Source organism: Lycorma delicatula, chromosome 8, assembly GCF_047948215.1.
Source record: "Lycorma delicatula isolate Av1 chromosome 8, ASM4794821v1, whole genome shotgun sequence".
Taxonomy (NCBI): Eukaryota; Metazoa; Arthropoda; class Insecta; order Hemiptera; family Fulgoridae; genus Lycorma; species Lycorma delicatula.
In genome coordinates, this window is record NC_134462.1 from 24,708,322 (window position 1) to 24,728,550 (window position 20,229).

The 20,229-nt window shown below is 29.5% G+C and overlaps 1 protein-coding gene across 1 annotated transcript in view; it reads right to left on the reverse strand.

The window, feature by feature from the left end:
• Positions 1-7,050: 7,050 nt before the first annotated feature.
• Positions 7,051-20,229, reverse strand: part of Pxn (Peroxidasin) — a 247,756-nt gene continuing 234,577 nt past the window's right edge. Inside the window, exons 22-25 of the mRNA XM_075373983.1 lie at positions 19,100-19,217; positions 15,842-16,056; positions 14,215-14,450; positions 7,051-11,948 (exon numbers count right to left, since the gene is read on the reverse strand). Of these exons, the coding sequence (XP_075230098.1) occupies positions 11,853-11,948; positions 14,215-14,450; positions 15,842-16,056; positions 19,100-19,217 (665 nt within the window). The 3' untranslated portion in view covers positions 7,051-11,852. The remainder of the gene's footprint in view (positions 11,949-14,214; positions 14,451-15,841; positions 16,057-19,099; positions 19,218-20,229) is intronic.

Below are 20,229 nucleotides of genomic sequence, written 5' to 3' on the forward strand. Positions count from 1 at the left end.
TAACACTTAACTGGCATGGTGGGATCTTTTTTATTAAGACCCCACACAAATTTTTTTTTTAGATTAGGAAGCTGACTCCAGGTTTTCTCTTTAGTTTGGTAGTTATGTTCAATGGTGCTAAATCAGAAACGGGCTGCATCCTGCTACGGAATTTTAGACCTCTAGAATAGTTTTAGACGCTGCAAAAAGGTAATGTAACTAGCATGGCAAAAATACATTTCCGATTCTCCCAAGTACCAAAGTTGCTTATAGAAATACATAAAAATTTTAATTAATATGGTAATATTTTGCCTTAAAACAGTCCCTTGTTTATTTCTGAAAAAGAACTAGATCTACAGTAGTAACAATCAAATCACATATAATGAAATCTTACAGTATATGTATAAACTGGTATGTATGTACATAAAATAAAAATATTGAATTGTAAATGGATATGGATTGTTTAACAAGAAGTCTTGCTTTGCTTATTGGATAAAATGACTGTGACGATAATTCTGTCTCGTGTTTGATCAAAATACATGTGTGCATGTTACTCAGATTTGTTTCTGACTAAAAGTAAAGTGTTGGGATTGTTTATGAGTTTTAAAAACATTAAGAGACAATATGGATTTTATCAGTCAAAATTTGTTTTATTGCAATTAGAAAGTGTTACTCAATTGATAGATTAAAAAACAAGGAATATGATTGGGGGAAGTTTACTGCCTGATATTCAATCGGTACACAAATCACAGTTGTGATTTGGTGAATGCAGTCTCTTTTTTTATTCATCAATCATATTCATACGCATGATTTGTTAAATAATTGCAATATTTGATTGGGTAGTTACTGAAGTAATATCTAGATAATGTTAAGTGTAAGAGAAATGCAAATAAGGAGAATATTAAATGCATTAATCATACAAATAGATATTTAAAATTTTTCTCCGAAAAACTATAAGCAAAAAACATTTATTATACCGAAATTTTAACAATTTACATATGTAAGTTACTTATTATTAAATTCCTATTAGTCACCAAAAAATAAAAATTTATATTAACAGCAGTTCTCAAATTCACGAGAACTGTACACAAAGTGAAATTCATGAATTAAAATTTCATATACTGGAAAAACGGAAGTCAGAATCTATTTTTAAAATCTTGTAAGGTAAGTTAGCTAATAATATAAATAGTTTGATTCATAATTGAGTTGTAACCGAACGATTAGCAGTTAAAGTGTAACGCATTCCTTTGGAAACTGCTTAACAAACATACTGAGTGTAGTGACAAACTTCTCTTTCCAGTTCCCAAGATCCAAAATTAAACGGTTTTTCGACTTAAATCGAATATACGAATTGGAATATTAATTTGTAAATTTAATTCAAAATTCTGGGATATATATTTCCCATTCTCCCGAGTGCCAAAGATATCGCAGTTGCATATAGAAATACATAAAACTAATAATACAGTAATATTTTGCCTTAAAACAGTCCCTTGTTTGTTTTTCACAAAGAACTAAATCTACAGTAACACGTCAATTCACATATAATGAAAGCTTCCAGTATATCTGTAAACTGGGATGTATATACATATAAAAATACTGAATCATAAATGGAATTGTTAAAAAAATGTTTCGTTTTGCTTATCGGATAAAATAATGGTGATTATAATTCTGGCTTGTGTTTGGTCAAAATAATTGTGTGAATGTTTCAGATTTTCTTCTGAGGTTTGGGATTTTTTATGTGTTAAAAACATTAAGACAGTATGAATTTTATCTGTGAAATTTGTTTCATTGCAATTGATAAGTATTACTCTCATCTTATGATTGTTTAAATAAGAAGGAATATGATTGGTAGGAACTTACTGCCTGATAATTATTCAGTACATTTGACAGTTGTGATTGGGTGAATGTAGTTGCTATTTTATTCTAAAATCGCATTCGTACACGTGGTTGGTTAAAAAATTATGATATTTTGATTGGTTGGTTACTGAAATAATCTCTGGGCATGTGGTTGCTAAACAACTTCTTATAAAAAAAACACCTGGTAAGAAACTCTAAATCGGCTGATTCACAGCCTTTATACTTATGGGGGTTACGACTCTCTCTCTTTTTCCTGTTTAGCCTCCGGTAACTACCGGTTAGATAATACTTCAGAGGATGATATGTATGAGTGTAAATGAAGTGTAGTCTTGTACATTCTCAGTTCGACTATTCCTGAGATGTGTGGTTAATTGAAACCCAACCACCAAAGAACACCGGTATCCACGATCTAGTATTCAAATCTGTGTAAAAATAACTGGCTTTACTAGGACTTGAACGCTGGAACTCTTGGCTTCCAAATCAGCTGATTTGGGAAGACCACTAGACCAACCCGGTGGGTCACGACTGTATGATAATTTGTCTTATCCTTGAGAATCATAAACTTTATCTTAGGCGCAGAAATTATTAAATGATTTCGCCGAGAACAGAACCCTGCGGGTTACCTCTGGTAACGTATTTTTCCACAACTAGGTGCGCATCCTTAAACAGAGCCGTGCGATCAGACAAGTAATCACGTACTACGGCCTGCAGGGCTACGGGAACATTGCGGCGTTCCAACTCATAGAGGACAGAACTCCAACACAAGGAAGGAAATGCTGCCTCTACGCCAATAAAAATTGCCAAAACATATTTACAGTCGGCACTTTCCACCTCGGCAAGACTATTTAAGATTCAATCCCTTTCATGAAGCCATACTGGCCTCAATTTAGAAGAGAGTTCATATGTTTTCCCGGAGCCTTTCCACAACCAGCCGATTACCGGCAAGATGCTGATGGATCATAACTTCTGACCTCACTCAGATCCTTTCCTGATTTTAAGAGCACCCTCACCTCATCTCATCTGGCTACAAATGACAGAAAATATCCTGGTCAAATCCCAGTGCCATTCGAGAAATCACTCTGTCTTATATATCTACGGGTTCGACAGCCCGTACATCAGGGAATGGTGTCTCACTTGCCCTAATGCTGACTTCTGTTTCACCCAAAGTATCTAGAAACGCCTGCCTGGTAAGTCGCCACAGAAAGTTTGACCTCTGCAATTTTTACATGGCCGCCCGAACTTTCATCACCAAATCGATTGGGAAAGCTTTTCCCCAACTTTGGTAGCCTTGTAGAAGGTTGTTTTAAACACACCAGTGCATACGATTAAGGCTTTGCACTGGGCACTCCTTAAATTTTCAATAAGTGCTCGATTTTTTTTCCAACCTATGCATGCCCAAATGAACACTCACAAGAAATTATATGTTAGAAGACACCTCGGTACACAATGTACAAATGATGGCCCGTAATCCTTTCGAGCAATACTCCTACACTAGTACATCACACATATAGAGCGTCTGCTGCTATTTGCCTCAGATTTATGAATTTGACCTAAGTGTAACATGAGCTTATCAATATTTGTGCATAAACCAAATTATTTTCATCAATAAAGTACTGAGAAAGTTCTTTTTGTCAGCATCGAAAGCTTGTAATTTTTTGATAAATTTAAATCCTTAAACAAGTCATTTAATTCACCTTGTGATATAAGATATGGCTTATTGGACGATAATTCAAAATCAAATCATTGTCGCCTTCTTCAGTACTGTCTGATTCTTCATCATTGCTTTCGAAACATACAGGGGAGGTGGCTCAGCAACTGGAATAATTTCACTGTGAGTTACAGGCCTGATTGCACATTTCAATGAAGGATATTCTACAGTGTTATTAGATATTTTTGAAATACTAGACACACTTGTTAAAGAAAAATAACAATCGGTTACATGATCCTTTGGTTCATGCCAAGCCATAGGTACACCAAATGGCAAAGCCTACCTCTCAGCCATCCTCTTCAATATACAGAACAATTAGTGCATACAATGAGGAGCCCACATTTTATATACTGATTACCAATTTTACACTGAAAGTACTCATGATATGCTTTTTTAATTAAAGGTATAATGCTTTTTCTATTTGATTTTACAGTAAACTTACCACATACATAACAAAATTCATCCACATCATTTACACAGTTTCAGGGCATTATGATACTGCACTGTTAACAAACTTAAGACAGCAATAAGAGTGAAAAAAAAAATTAATTCATTTCTAAATCCAATCGTTAATTCATAAAAAACAGCTGTGTTTTCAACTACGTTTTAGATATGTGATTATGAAATGATTTATTTCATTGGGTATTTCAATTTCAGGGCATTATGAGTGCACTGTTAACTAACCAGACAGCAATAAGACTGAACAAAATTAATTCATTCCTAAATCTAGTGCTTAATACAAACATTACAGCTTTATTTTGACCTACACAGACATGATTAAGATTCACTCTTCAGTATTAGATAAGATATCATAATATGTGACTATGATATGATTTAATTCTTTTTCCTAGTATTGTTCAGTTATAGTTTGAACAAAGTTAAACAATAAAAAATGAGCTAACAACATACAATATAGGAGCTTAAAATGCTAACTATACATTGAAAATTGAAAAAAACCCTTTAATTAAAATTTAATAATTTTTCAAAAATGGTGGGCAATAGAAAGATTTCATACTTGTTTTCAGCATCAAAAAACAGATTAAAATCATTTATTACACTTTAGGAAACAAAAATTATGTTTATCAGTGTAATTAATCTTTTATGTAACCTTTTACACTTCTGATTGATAGAATGTAGAGTTTTTTTGATTGGTCAATCGTATTTGTACATGTGGTTTAAACGAAAAAACAATATTTTGTTACGTCATTTACTGATGTAATCTCTGGGGGCAGATAATGTTAAGTATAATATGGTTGGATGAATGTGATTATCCATTGGTTCTTTATCGGCTTGTCTTTGGGAGTATTAGAAATGTACTTGAGTCATATTTCACTTCTTTTTACGCCCGTTAGGTGACTGTTATGAAGGGCCAAATGTTGAACATATTTTCATTAAATTGCACTATTATTAAAAACCAAGAAATCCTCATATTTTAATTTTTTACATATTCTTATGTTAATCTTCGCCATTGTAAAATTTAATATAAAACCTTTTTACTACATATGCATTTATTTTTACGATTACCCATTAAAATATACTTGCATTTGAATGATATAAATGATCAAAAAAATTATTAGTATACTACTTTTGCAGGGGGAGGGAAAGCTTGGAGTCAAAAAAGATCCCACCATGTCAAATGTGAGAAGTTTTTTCACCATGCCAGTTAAGGGTTAATGAAATCATGAACTTTGTCATTAATAAAATGTTTATCTCATCCTGGTAAATTCACATTAAAGTCATTTAAATAGAAAAATACATCAGCTAAGTTAACCAGCAGCAACTCATTATTCTGTAAAACCATTCAGAGTGGGATTTGTTTATCCTGGAAAAATATTAATTCGTCTTGCAATTCCAATAACTGGGTTAACAATTCCCCTTCCCTGCAATAACCGTCTGACTTCTGTAAGGAAAAGAAGAGATTTCCCATTTTATCGTTCAGTTTAGCAAACAGCTATTCTGTAATGGTCAAATTTTAATAAAATTAACTATTCTTATAACCTTACAAAAAATTTGTTTGAAATTTTCCAGCATGTTTTTTTGTATAGCAACAGCATGACTGTGAAGGAAGCAGTGTGTCCATTTGGCTTTTCATAAACTGTATGGCATTCTTTTAATTTTTTTTAGAAATTCACAGTTCTTTCCTGTTTTCAAAAATATTTTCTTTGGTTGATCTGTTCCTATTGCATTCATATCTCACAAAACATAAGAACTGAGAAATGTTTGTCACATCTGTTGATTCATCAAACTGAATACAAAAAAATCCAATTGAACTCACTGAATCTGATTGTGAACATTGGCAGCACGCCATCGGATTCACCTTGATACTGTGTCGTTAGAAAGCAGAGTTTTTTTGCTTCTCCCACACATATTAAAACACTGACCATATCAGTTGTAGGCAGTATGAGGTTTTCTGCTCTTTTATGGGGTTTGGACATCTCAGTTACTCTTAATACTGAGATAGGATGCTTCAAGTGTACTTTTATCATTATGGCTGGATTTACAATAGAAGCTTGTTGTTGATTTCTCAGTCTGAAAAATTGCAAGGGTTTGCTTTAAGATCTGGATGTTTGTTTCCAAGTGTTAAATTAATTTTTATGGCTTCATGCTTTCATTGGAGAAGACTTGAAAGCAAACTGTTGCTTTCCATTCAACAAGGTAAGATCATAATTCAAATAACTGTCATTGTGTAATCTTGTCTTTTTACCAATTGATTCACTGAATGTAGATGGCTCACTTTGGTTTTTCACAAATTTATCCATTTTACATAAGAATCTAATTGAAAAAAAAAAATAGTTATACCATTTGATCAAAGACTAAAAAACCAAAACCTCAATTTTTATTTTCAATGAAATTATGCTTTTAAAAAATTAAATAAAGGATCCAGCTTTGCACTTGAAACTAATATGATGTTCTGCAATCCCTTACACCTCTTTTATACTGCTGAGAGCATGATGTGTTCAAACTTAATACACATGCATGTTTGAACATGATGCTCTCATAGCAAATATTATGCAAGCAGACCAAATAACAAGAAGCATGTACACATTACAAGAAGCTGGAAACAGTAAATTGCTCATGTTTGTACAGTTCATCATACATGCATGTTCATACCCATTGCTATCTAATGGCTACTAAATAGTTCTAGGTTCATCAGGTTGGAAGCTTGTGAAATATTCATTATACATTTTTTTTCTACTTTTTGGGGGTTGTGGAGCTAAAAAAACTGAGAATCACTACTTCAGAGAATTTTAAGCTAACACATAGTGTTTTAAAAAAAATAATAAAAATAAACAAATGAAGAAAAAATTATAAACTTAATGGGTTTTAAACGGTTTGAATTTGATAAAAAAAAAGAATTTTCATACTGTAAAACAAATATGGGAGTTCAATTATACCTAAGGTAGAATTTCACAAAATTCAGGTTTTAGTTTAAAATGATGAATGTCAAAAAATTTTCAAACAAGAGGAAGTGATCGGCTTTTTTAATAAAAATATAGACCAATAAATAATGTAAAAATAAGTACGTTTATTTTACTATTGCATTTTACAAATTCCTTGGTTATGATTTGTTAAAAATTATAACACGTTTCTTTCTTCATAATTATGTTTTTTTCAATTATAATTCTTCTATAGGAAGTAGTTTTTGGACAAGTTCTTGGTTTCAGTTAACAAATTTTACTTATATTAAAAAGGAAATTACTGATAACTTCTGAACTAAAAATAGATGTGGGACTTTGGTCTTCTATTACAGTGGACAAGGGGGATGAAATAAGCTGTTTTGAGCAACTTTGTTAAGTAACACAATATTATTAAAACAGGTTATATTCTAAACATGCGTAACTGTTGGAAAATTCTAATAGCTGTTGCGTTCTGCTGCTGCTGGAGCACTGGTGTAATGTCATTGAAACATAAGGAAAAATCATGACTCCTGTCCCTGCCTGTAGTCAGGAATATTAGAAAGTAATGTTTAATCTTTCGTGAATTTATTTTTATGTGACTGTCAAGCTCAGAAATTTCTAATAGAATTCTATGTTTTTTGGTTGTAATTCAGTAAAATTTGCTGAAAAAGAAAGAACTCAAGGGGTGTTTAATGTAGTATTGAAATAGCAATAAGAATACAATGTTTAATTGATAAACTGTATGAGCAACTTTTTAGAGTTTAAATACATAAATCATATTTATTGATTGCAAAGAAATCTAATTTAATAAATAAGGGCGAGAGTGAGTTTGGTACTATTTTAAGTATACTGGTGTATATTTGACAGTGAAACCCTGTAAAATATTACAAAAATATAAAGAAAAACATATCTATTACAACTGGCTGAAATTACTGGTTCGTGGCTTCAATAAAGCAGATGTTTTGCAGTTAAAAAATTATATCTGTTTACCTTACTACATTATTATTTGTTTATCATTATTACTCATGCAGAATAGAAAATGTGAAAAAGGATATGATTAGGTAGAGATTACATAAAAGGTAAAAATTAAAAAATATCTAATAATAATCTATTACATTACATATATTACAAAAGTATTTTATATTTACTTAATTTTTTAAGTACCTTAATGGTTAAGATCATGGCAGTTTGAAATAATATACATCAAATAAAATATGTACCAAAAAAAAAAAAAACGCAATAAATTCTGAAATACAAAATGGCACAACTAAAATACTTACAAATCACAGCTTTTTATGTAATGCATTATATATAATAATTTTAAATTCGTTACAGCTATTTATTAATAGGATAAATAAAAACATGCAAATAAATGCTATAAGTGATGCTTGAAAAGTTAAGATAAAAGGCCTGTAGAAATAGACAAGTGATTTGTTAAAGACATTACCTAGGGACTTGCTCATTGCCTGAAGGCTACTTGACTTAATCCCCAGTTTTAGTTAGCAAAATACATATTTAAAATTATAGTGTTGGTTTTGAGCCCTGCCAGTTGCAAGGTTCTTTTGGTTATTTGTTCTTTCAACATAACCTATAAACTACAGCCCATATTCATCACAGACTTATATGTGGTTATGTTGAGCACTTTTTTAACACAAATAATATCAATCTAAAGCAGAAAAATGCCTCTTTTAAAGGTTATACAAACAAATAGCCTATTTTAAACATAAAACTGTTATTTCTAAAAGCTCTCTTATCTTATTTTCTGAACACTCCTGGAGTATGAATTTTCTTGAATGAGTAAATAATAAACAATACTGTATCAAGTGCAAGATAATAAACAAAACACATACATATATAATTCATTTCCTCAAAATTACTCTGTTAGCAAATAATCTTTTATACTTTCTTTTTATTTAAAAGAATGTTTTTACTGATATTTCTACATGAGAATTCTGCCTTTTAATTTTTTTCTTATAATGAATGTAAAACAAAATAAATTATTTTAAGACTGTGGTTAACATAATTGTTATCAATGATAAGACAACTTTATTTATTTAAATCGACATAGGCAAACCAATCTGCTAAGACTGATTATAAAATAATTAACATGGTGAGCATAGACCATCATCAACTAAAAAAGAATAAGAAAAAGAGCTGAATCTTTAAAATCAAAATGAATATTATTAAAATATCAAGTAGGTTATTATACCTATTCCTTCAAACTTCAGAAGAAAGAAAATCTGTGTACTATTCATTATTTTTTCCAAAAATTGTTGAATCTGCGATACAACATTTACAGAAATCAATTAACACTAGTCATAATAAATCAACAAGAGTTGATTTAGACTACATTTAAAAAGTATTTATTCATTAGCTGTGCATCAACAATACTCATGTAAGAGTGTTACTTGCATACCCCTATGTGTGTGCAGTATACAAATTATTGCTGTCAATAAGTCCTACCTGAACGTATTCTATGTGTTAATAATAATAAAAATTAGATTTAGTATTTTAAATTTTTGCTACATATTATAGCCTAAATTTTAATTATTTTTCATGAAATTACTGTAATAATTTATTAGTAATACACTTTCAGAGTTGTTCTGTTTAATGACAGTAACTTTGTTAATAATTAAAATACTCCTTGCTAAAATACAAGATAATAAAAAAATTTTATAAAATATGAAAAATAGCACATTGTAATGCACTTGTTTTCTAATTATACAGAAAAGAGCATAAACTATTTATTTTTTACTATACATTTTAAAAGATTAATATGTCTTAAACAAATTAAATTGTCTTAAAATATTATCGATGACAATAATTTTCTAAAAAAAAATTAATTTAAAATAACTTGCAACAAAATTACAATTAATATGATTAAAGGTAAAACAGGAAGTACTTTTATTTAATAATTAATTTTAAAAAATTATTAATTTAACCTTTTAAAGAAGAGTTCTCTGTTTAAATGTCTTGAAATGATTATATCCATTGATAAAGGTATACTTGTCGCTCAACCAGAGACAAATATGATCTGATTAAAATTTGTCATATGAATTGTGTAATCAAAATTATACCATTATGTAAACCTATTTTTTTCATGATAATCTCAGTTAAAAGTATACTCACTTTAAAGAGTGATAGGAAATAACAAAAATATCAAACAAATAATGAAATCTTAAATAAGATTGGTATTGCTATAACAAAATAAAAATTTTTGTCAAATGATTCACTTTGAAATTACAAAGAACTTTTTCTTGCAAAGGCCTTTCCTAGTTAATTATAAATATATCATAGAGGAGTATACAGTGCACTTAGGTACTTCACACAGTACTTGCTGGATAGCTACTTCTAGAAGTTCTTTGAAAGAAAACATTTTATCTAAAGTGATATTTCATTTCACTCTTTCTATTCAATGAGGTTAAATTGTTATTAATATAATAAATATGTACATAATTCATCATCCTACAAAAAATATAAATTATGTATCTTATTCAAAACATTTTATGAATGACGCATTTCACCATATAGAGGAGGGGGAAATAATACAAAATTTAAAAATATATGTTTTTATATTTAATAGGAATGAAAAAAAACATTTGTTATTCAACATGATGTTGGTCATAAAAATGTACAGCACAGTCGTAGAGTTAACATTCAGTAAATAACAATATTTTTTATTTTAAGTAATTCTCTTCATATAACACAATAATTAATAATACATCCAATTCAGATGAAAATGATTGTTCTTATTTCTCTAGTAACTTTTCAGTAAACATGTTCATGTGTCTGTGTATTCAAAGAGATTAACAAAAGAATATTTCTGTTTTTATAATGTCTTTTTTGTTATTGTCTTGTTTGTTGGTACTGACAATAAAAAATTTTATTTACTTTATAACAAGAGATAGTACACTGTACTCATTTTTATCATTATCATTTCCTTCATTAATTTTAAATACAAACTTTCTTGAAATTTGATTCACCAATCAAAATCATATAATTTATATCAATACAATTTTTATTAATTTTAATGTTGTACTTGACAGTTTACAAACTTTTTGGTTTCATGCAAGACTTTTTTTACATGCTATCAAGTAACCTTTCAGTATAAATCTGGATTTGATAATTTATAATAAATTATTTAAAAAGATAATAAGAAATTATTAAAATTAGTTATTCATGGTAAATCACTAATAACTATATTTTTAAATATAATTTTAACAAATTATTTTCTCTTTCTTTCTCTTTGTTTGTAAAGAATTACTGCATGAGATATGTGCTTTAATGAAATAGTGAAAGGACCAGTTAAATAATTTGTTTAAGTTACTTAGGTTTACAGTAATTTGAAATGAATGTATGTAGTATATATATTATATATATATATATGTCAACTGGACTTGCATTTGAAGTTAACTTGGCTCAACTATGCTAATAACAAATTCATCATGTAATAAGATTATAGCACAAGAATTGAAATTATTTTCTCTTATTTAATTAAATAAGGTAATAAAATAAATCATTTGGGGTAAAATACAATTCAGTAATACTACCTAGTGATTGACGAGTACATATTTCAAATACACTAATAAAAATTAATTATTTTAGTTTAAGTGACTTAATAATAATAGACCTAAGCTTATTTCTAAAATAATTTATGTATATTTATATATACATTATGGTATTTTTTTCTTACAATAGTATTACATTTAAAGTACTGGCAATTTGATGACCATCTAAATTAAAGTCTCATCCGATGACTGTATTATGCTAATTGCAGTAATTATTAATTAATAATTCATTTTTATATAACAAATGACTTCATCTATTTATATTTATAATAATAATGATTATGAAGATGATTATTCAATTAAAAAGAATGCAGAATTACACACAATGACTTATCTATCTCTTCATGGACACACTGGACAACAAGCACCCGGATGGTGATATGGTCTCTCACAATGTAAATTTGCACACTGTAGTGTAGTGCATGTAATCTGTCCTCTCTAAAACAGTAAAGACATAATTATTAAATACCCTGATAAAAATAATAAATTATTATGGTTTACAAATACAATAATTATTTTCCACTTATCACACATACTGGCATTAAATGTATTTCTTTCACGACTACTTGTTTCAAATATTATTTACTTAATACAAATGCTTAATATAAATTTGAAAAAAATAAAATTAGAATCGAAGACTGACTAGAAATTTTACTTAAAATCTAAAAACTAGCAATGAATTGCATAACATTCCGGCTGTGCCAATCAAGTTATTCAATTCATTTTTAAAATCAAAATTTTTAAAAATTTGTTAATAATACCCTTTCACTGACGGCAGGGGTATTACCAGACCACCAAGGATGATTTGATTTTTTTTATGAATTGTATTAGATGTATAGAAAATGTATGTAGAAAATATTTAATACTCATAAATCAAGAGGAATTTAGTCAATTGAATTGTAGGACAAAATTGTCGTTGTTGCGTCAACACTTGTTTTGTTGGTATGAAGATAATATTTTTGATGTTTAAAGACTCAATCAAATAATGATAACTAACTGGATTACATAATCTAACTGGATGCATAATCTAACTGGAGTAAGATATGGGAAGAGCTTTTTGTGTTACCTTTAGAGGAAGGCGTGGGAATTGGTGCTTCTGTGGATCGATTAATTTGATAATTGAGGGTTGTAAGTTATGGTAGGTGGTCATGGTTGGAAGAGGCCATATGAAAGCAATAGGTAGGCATACAAAAGGCAGTAGGTAGTGTAAATACACTGATGGAAATGTCTGCTGAGGCATTTGCTTCAGTGGCATCTTGACAGGGGCCAAACTGGTGACTTTGATGTGTTATCTAGTTTAAAGGGTTGACCTCTGGTAAAGCCCATCAGAGGTAGGAACCGAGGGGGTAGTGTGCCGACCGTGATTGTCACAAGGTGGGTGTCTTACCATACGGGGATCAGGATGTGAGTGACTTACCGAAAAATAACAGCACAAGACACAATAACACTGCTCAAATGAATATTCAAATGCTAGACAAAAAATTTAATTATTGATCAGCTGTTATTGCCACCCTATGAAAAAATAAAAATTTTTAATATGTTTTAGAAGGATGTCTCAAATTTATTTTATAATTTTCATACGTAAATTGTTCTGTTTAAAATGTATCACTTTTCCTATCCAGTTTGTGTCCTTTTTTTATTAAAGTTGTACTTCTCAAATTTGTGTAATTTGTGTAAAATTTCCATTATCTTAGTATTTTTAATTAAAAATTTTTATTATTCAATACTGAAATTATTTAATTATAACTGAGGATGCAAGATCCTGCAAAAGAACTTTCATGAAAACTTATGGTAAGATATGTCTTAATTTGACATTCTGAACTAGTTGATTTATTTAATAGAATTTAGATATAAATTCACCAAAAAATAAACGATAAAGATAGCACCTTAAAACAATTTGACAGATAACCTCTAATGAAAAAAAATAAATAAAAAAAATAGGAGAGGACTGGTTAACATTCTTATGATTCAAAACGTTCACAAAAAGAGTTTTACTAGATTTAAAATCCAAAATGTCTGCAGGTATTTTGGTACTCCCAATATTGTTTTACAATACAGTCTCTGTATCACTACTGATAAAGTAAGTTTCCTATTTAATAATTGTTAATTATGAAATAATATCATTTCATTCTAATATTTTATTAGTTTCTTTTTAATACAGAAGTTAAATAGAAATAAAATTTGATAAAACTCCAACTATTTAAACAATGGGTGTTGAAATTTTATTAACATATTAAACAAACAAAATGAATATATTTTCCTAATAAAAACGTTTTTCATTGTAAATCACATAAGCTGTAAAAAAATTTCTTCACTCAACTTCATGAAAAGTATTTTAAAGCTTAGGTAATTTTGTCTTTATTAACTAGCTGGCCATCTGGCCTAACCATTTTTATGGTTTAATCAGAATATGTAATGATAATTATATAATATATAATTTTATTCCACATTAATTAATTAAGAAAAAAACATGCTTCAAAATGAAAAATGTTACTAGTTTTTGTAACTTCTCACAGATTAGGTATGCAGGTTCAAAGACAAACTTCATTTTTTAAATTTATGCATTATTGTATTTATTGAGGACAGGATACCAAACCTTTTAACCTTTCTAATTAAAGGTTTTAATGGAGTATAAAGGGTAAAGATCACCACACAATTATATATACTTATATAACATGAAATGTTATGATCAGGAATAAATTACCTTGCACTGACATCTTGTACAATTATCCTTCTCCCAAGTCTCAGTGTCTTGACGCAAAACACCAGCAGAATCATGACAATGATGAAGAGATAATTGTTTGATTTTCCGTCTCAGTGTTTTAATACTCTTTTGGAGTTCTTGTACAGCTGCTTCTAAACCTTCAAGCCTTTCTTCGGTGGCATTGTCAAACGATAAATCTCTTCGAGATCGTAAGTCATTATCATCAATATCACAGTCTGTTAACAAAATAAGAATTCTTGTACAAAATCCCTTTAAAATGTTAAAATCCACAAACTCAATGGAAATAAATGCTTACTTTAGATGATAGAACTATCTGTATCCATTCCTCATTTTTATAAAATAAATGGCCTGGTTGTCTAATAGCAACAAGATTTCATAAATTTTTAATTCTAAAAGTAATTTTTTACAATTGAAATCATAGATTTCATGAAATCATGTAGAAATTGTAATTTACAATAAAATTATGCATTATTGTTTTTATTGAGGGCAGGATACCAAACTTAACTGCTTTCATTATGTCCTGTATTGTTATGCTTTGAATTGCAGTCGTTGCACACAAAAAACGCAGCAATCTTATTATATTTTCTATACTAATAAACATTGGAATTCAGCCACTGCTTTGGACAAAGTTTACTTTTTTGGTCACCATTAACATTGTTCCTTATCCCTAATGTCTTCAAGGAAACAACATTTATTTACAAAAAGTATACCAATCGATATGATACATCATTACTTAGCTTACTACTTTAAAATGCATTACTACTCAGCATATACAATATTTATACTGGTTACCATAGTTAAGCAGAGAACAATTGAAGCCTTAAATATTAACCAGTAATTTGGGCAAAAAATAAGAAAATAAAATTGTTCTTTACAAAATGGTAACTACCCAACTATGTAGTCGGCTTTTATAACTTGTATAAATCATACCATGAGTACATGGATGATACAAATGGTGTTGTTAAGAAGTGTAATCGGAACACATTTATGATTGGAAACAAAAGAGGGTCTTATTTAATTAGAACAAACAAGAAATATAAACCACACCCGTATAAAGTGAAGTATTGTGTTGTTGCAAAATTATATTCAAATGGGGAATTTTACTTTTCACATAAACATAACTACTTCCAGTCTTTGGCTGTACCATACTAAATTTCAACAAAATCTGTTAAAAATTTTTTCACATGTGGATGAGCTTGGTTAAATACAAGAGCTTGGATTGCTCGGTTAAATACATAATTTTTTTAAAACTAATATAGTATCTTTGATTTTTTGCAAAACAAGGAATTTATAATAAGGTAATTTTATAGAATTTCAATAAAGTTTATGGCTTCAATTGCTTTCTGACATTCTGGAGGCTCAAGTTATCATATGATTATAACAATACCGACATCCAATGATTAATTTTTGCAGGTTAATGGTTCTTTTATCCTTGACCTCATTTGGCCATGAAATTTCCTTGAGTATATTGAAATATTAATTGTCCTTATCAGAAAAAATAATGTAGTAACAGTTGAGATAACTTGGTACAATGAAGTTTTCAAGAAATTAAAGACAAATGGTAAAAAAAAAAAAAAAAAAACATTTTGATAATATTATTACTTACCATCTGAGCAATCATACCAGAAGCGTAGATCAACAGCAGGTATATCATTACATGATTTAAGTGAGGATCGCTGTTGACTTTCGGGCAATAGAAACACATTATTTGTTATCTGAGTAATGTTATCACCATTATCACAAAGAACTCTACCCAGTGAAGCCTGTTTTATTTGTGTCAACTGTTCTGGCTTGAATGAAGATGGATTTTCATACCAGAATCTAAAATAATAAATGCAGTAACACAATATTTATATTTAATATCTGTTTCTATAAATGCCTAATTAATACACAGTTACTGGGAGGTCAATCTGAATCATCATATTCATTGAACTCTGAGTAAGTTTTAAGTGTAAGAACTTTTAAAAGAAATTACATTAATTCGTTAAAACAAATTAATGATTGGTTGAGTGAAGTTAGGCTAAAAACATTTTCAAAGTTATTTTTACTGAAGTAATACTTTGAGTTGCTAACAAAATCACTATCCACAACTGATAGATATGAAGCTCCTCATTATAAAATTAAAAAGAATGAATATTATTTAGTTTTTCATTTATTAAAATTTAACAGAAAATTTTATTGTTTCACAATTTAGATAGGTAAGAGAACAGCTTGAATATTTTATATAAAACTAAAGATTTCTTGCATTAACCAACGATAAAACTGTAAATAAAGAACAAATGAAATAAGATAACATTATCTTGCTAATAATATATGAGTATGATAGAAATTTCTCAAGTATATAATTAAAGTTATGTTGTAAGATGCATTATTTTTATGCTATTTTTGCATTTTGTACAATGTTGAAGCAAAAACACATTATGCTGGCCCATTTTTTTGATCTGTGTTTGTTTAACTATTTGTTAAGGGTTACCCACAAATAGAAACTGGATTCTGTTGTAAATAACATGTTGATGAAATGAAATCCTCAAATCTATTTTAAACATATCCCACATGGATACTAAGGTTGTGCCCAGACCACTGATTCCTAAACAGAAAGAGCAACATATTGAAATCTATCAGTTTCTAAAGCATATGAAGACCCGAACTTCATATTGAGGGTCATCAATGGTAATCAGAGTTGGGTCTACAGCTATGATCCAGAGACTAAACAGAGAGATGAATAGACTTTACATAGAGAGTCCACACTTTTCAAAATCAAAAAAGGGAATATGGGTTAGAAGTGTGACCAAGGGCAAGGTAATCATTTTATTTGACATTTATGTGATACGCTCATCCATGAGGACCATATTATCAATGTTAAGTTCAGTTATAACATTCTGATAGATCTGAGGAAGGCTGTTTGGCACATATAACCTGACTGTGGTAAAAGGGGAATCAAGTGCTCCATCGTGATAATGCTTCCTCCCAATTAGCTTATAATATGTTTGAATTTTTAAGGAAAACTTCATGATCATTAAGTTACAGCCCTTGCCCTTTACCGACTGAATTTAGACCTCTGCAACTTCTTCCATTTCCCTGATATGAAGCTAAAGAGCCGGAATTTCGATATTGTACCAATGGGGTACAATGTGTGATGTTTTGCAATACAAATCAATTAATAAATTCTCTTTAATTTGATTAAATGTCAAGCAATTTATTTAATTACTCGGCATTAAAGAACAGGATTTCCTTAGAGCTTTCATCAATGGAAGATATATTGGAAATACTATGTAGCTGAATCAAGAATACTTCAAAGGGAATGGTAACAAAATTTAAATAAAGTACTTTTTCTTTTTTTTATCAATCAGTAATAGAAGTTATATATAAACTTTTTGAAAATTCAAATAATTCAACAACATAGTGACCACTGTGCTAATTAAATTATGGAAAGTAGCTGTGCAGTATGCCTTAGAATTATGAGGTGCATTCTGTTCTTTTGGCATTAGGTTGGTTGTCCCATGGATTTGTTGGGCATTACTCAGTAATAAACCATGACATCAGTTGTTGAGTTGTGGTTGAATGTGCTTCATTTCGTTTTGTGTTGTTTGATTTATCGAAATCAATAGTTGCGAGAAATGTAATAGTTCTTTCAGTAGAGGAACGCATTTTTCTCATTGTACATATCTTTCATGAAGGTGACAAGTGTACTAATTTAGTGAAGCACAAGTTTTATTAAAAGTTTCCAAATACTCCTGTTCCACACTGTATTGCAGTTTGAACTCTTATCAAAAAACTTTGGGCAACAGGCTCTGCTGAAAAAGCAGAATGAAGTAGAAAACCATCTAAACTAAACAAACAGAAGCTGCTTGATATTTCAGATGCTATGGCTGAAGTCCGTCAAAGTCAATGCATAAATTTGCAAAGCAAGATATTGGAATTTCAACCAGACATAAAGTTGTAAGAAAAGAACTGAAACTTTTACTCTACAAAGTAATGCATATTCAAGAACTGAAACCTAGAAATCATGCCAAAAAATTAGATTATTGTCAACGGTTAAAACATTTTATTGACCAAAACTCCGTAGGTATCCTTGACTGTAAAAACAATCTGTAAAATATTGTAAATGCTTTATTGACCAAAATTCCGTAAGTGTCCTAGACACCACATTTTTTGCAGGTGAAGTGTGGTTTCACCTGAAAGCATATATTAAATTCACAAAATGGATGACTGTGATCGACAACTAACCCCCATGAATTACATAAAGCGAAAATTGAAGTCTGGGTCAGTGTGAGTATAATGCACATTGTAGATCCAATATTTTTTTGTAAATACAGTTAATAGTGATTGTTATTTTTCTGTTTCAGCAAACTTCATTAGCCAGTTAACAGAAGTGGAAATCAATCATGTTTGGTTCCAACAAGATGGCACCACAGCGTACACAGCTAACTGGTCATGACTATTTTACATAATGTCTTTGGTGAATGAATCATTTCAAGGGGTTTGTAGCCTGCATGATTGCCTGATCTGACCCCCCCCCCAGATTACTTTCTGTGGAGGGGGCAGCAAAACAAGCAGTGTATCGCAGCAAAAGATCACGCGATTGACAAACTAAAAATCGCAATAACAGCATACATATGAGACATTCCAGTGCATCAGTTTGTTACTGTAATATTCATTTCTTTAAAATAATGAAATAAAAATACAAAGTAATTATTAAGGAAGTTTTATCATTACACTTCCATAATTCCAGTGCACATAAACTTTCTGAATGCACTATATATAGTATTATTGGTATATTTCATTGCTGAACAACTTGTTCAGCAAACAATTTGTCAATACTAAGAAAGGAATACTGAATTAAAGTACAATAAAATTTACTGACCTATCACCATCTCTAATTCGTCTGAATTGTTCAACAAGTAAACATCTAAAAAGTGGACCGACTCTTGCACCATCTATTTGATCTTCTAATATACCACCGACCCATACATCAATGTTACCTGAAATGTAAGAAAAGGTAAAATTCAAAATTAAAATAATAAATACATTGATTTTCTGATTTTATTTGTAAAGATGCGTACATTTTTGGATGAATAAAATTGTACAAAATAAAAACAGTAGTAATTAAAGTATTAAAATCAAGTTTTGAATAAATTAAACCAATTTATATCAATCTTGTGAGCTGGATTTTTGTAAACCATGATAGCTAATAAATGCTACAAGTTGTAGCACAACTTGGTTTTAAACTCAGTTATGGTTGGTTAGCAAAATATTTAAAGCTTAATTTGTTGAATTTGAATGAATTGGTGAGCGCTATCTATAATGGAATAGTGAAAATTGTATTTTATGCTAACTAAACTTTTACTTATGCTTTCTGTATTGTTATATAGTATCTAACTTGGAATTTCAAGTTACTCTCTTAATAAAAGTTACCCTACAGGGTAAAAGATTGCTTTAGGGTAACCACAACATTTAACATGTCATTCTCTTTGAAATTGATTCATTTTTTTGGAATTAGATTGCACATTCAAAATTCTATAAAAAAGAAAACCTTATGAATTCATAGTTCTTTACTTATTTTAATTACAGAAAAATGTGTTCTATGTGCAGTTGTGTTAGTTCTATGTGCAGTATTGTCATTTGTTTCTGTTAACCATTTAAAAAAAAAATTAATTGGAAATACCAGACTGTTGAATCTGTGAAATAGAATCAAATTCCTACAATGATAAACAAACTATTTCGGAAATAAAATTAATTCAGAGATTTGCAATTATGAGAATAATCATTCAGTACTTTACAACAGTTGCCATCTCACAGTTTCTTATCTTAATGGCTCAATAGACAGAACACAATATAAACTGCAAGAATAAAACTTTCAGTTTTAAAGCAAATTTTGCCAATTTACTCCCATAATATTAGAAAACCAATATTACTTTCAAATCATTACTACCTATCACCAAAATACTGTAAAATCAGCACATTAGGTTTTGAGTTATTATACAGATGCATATT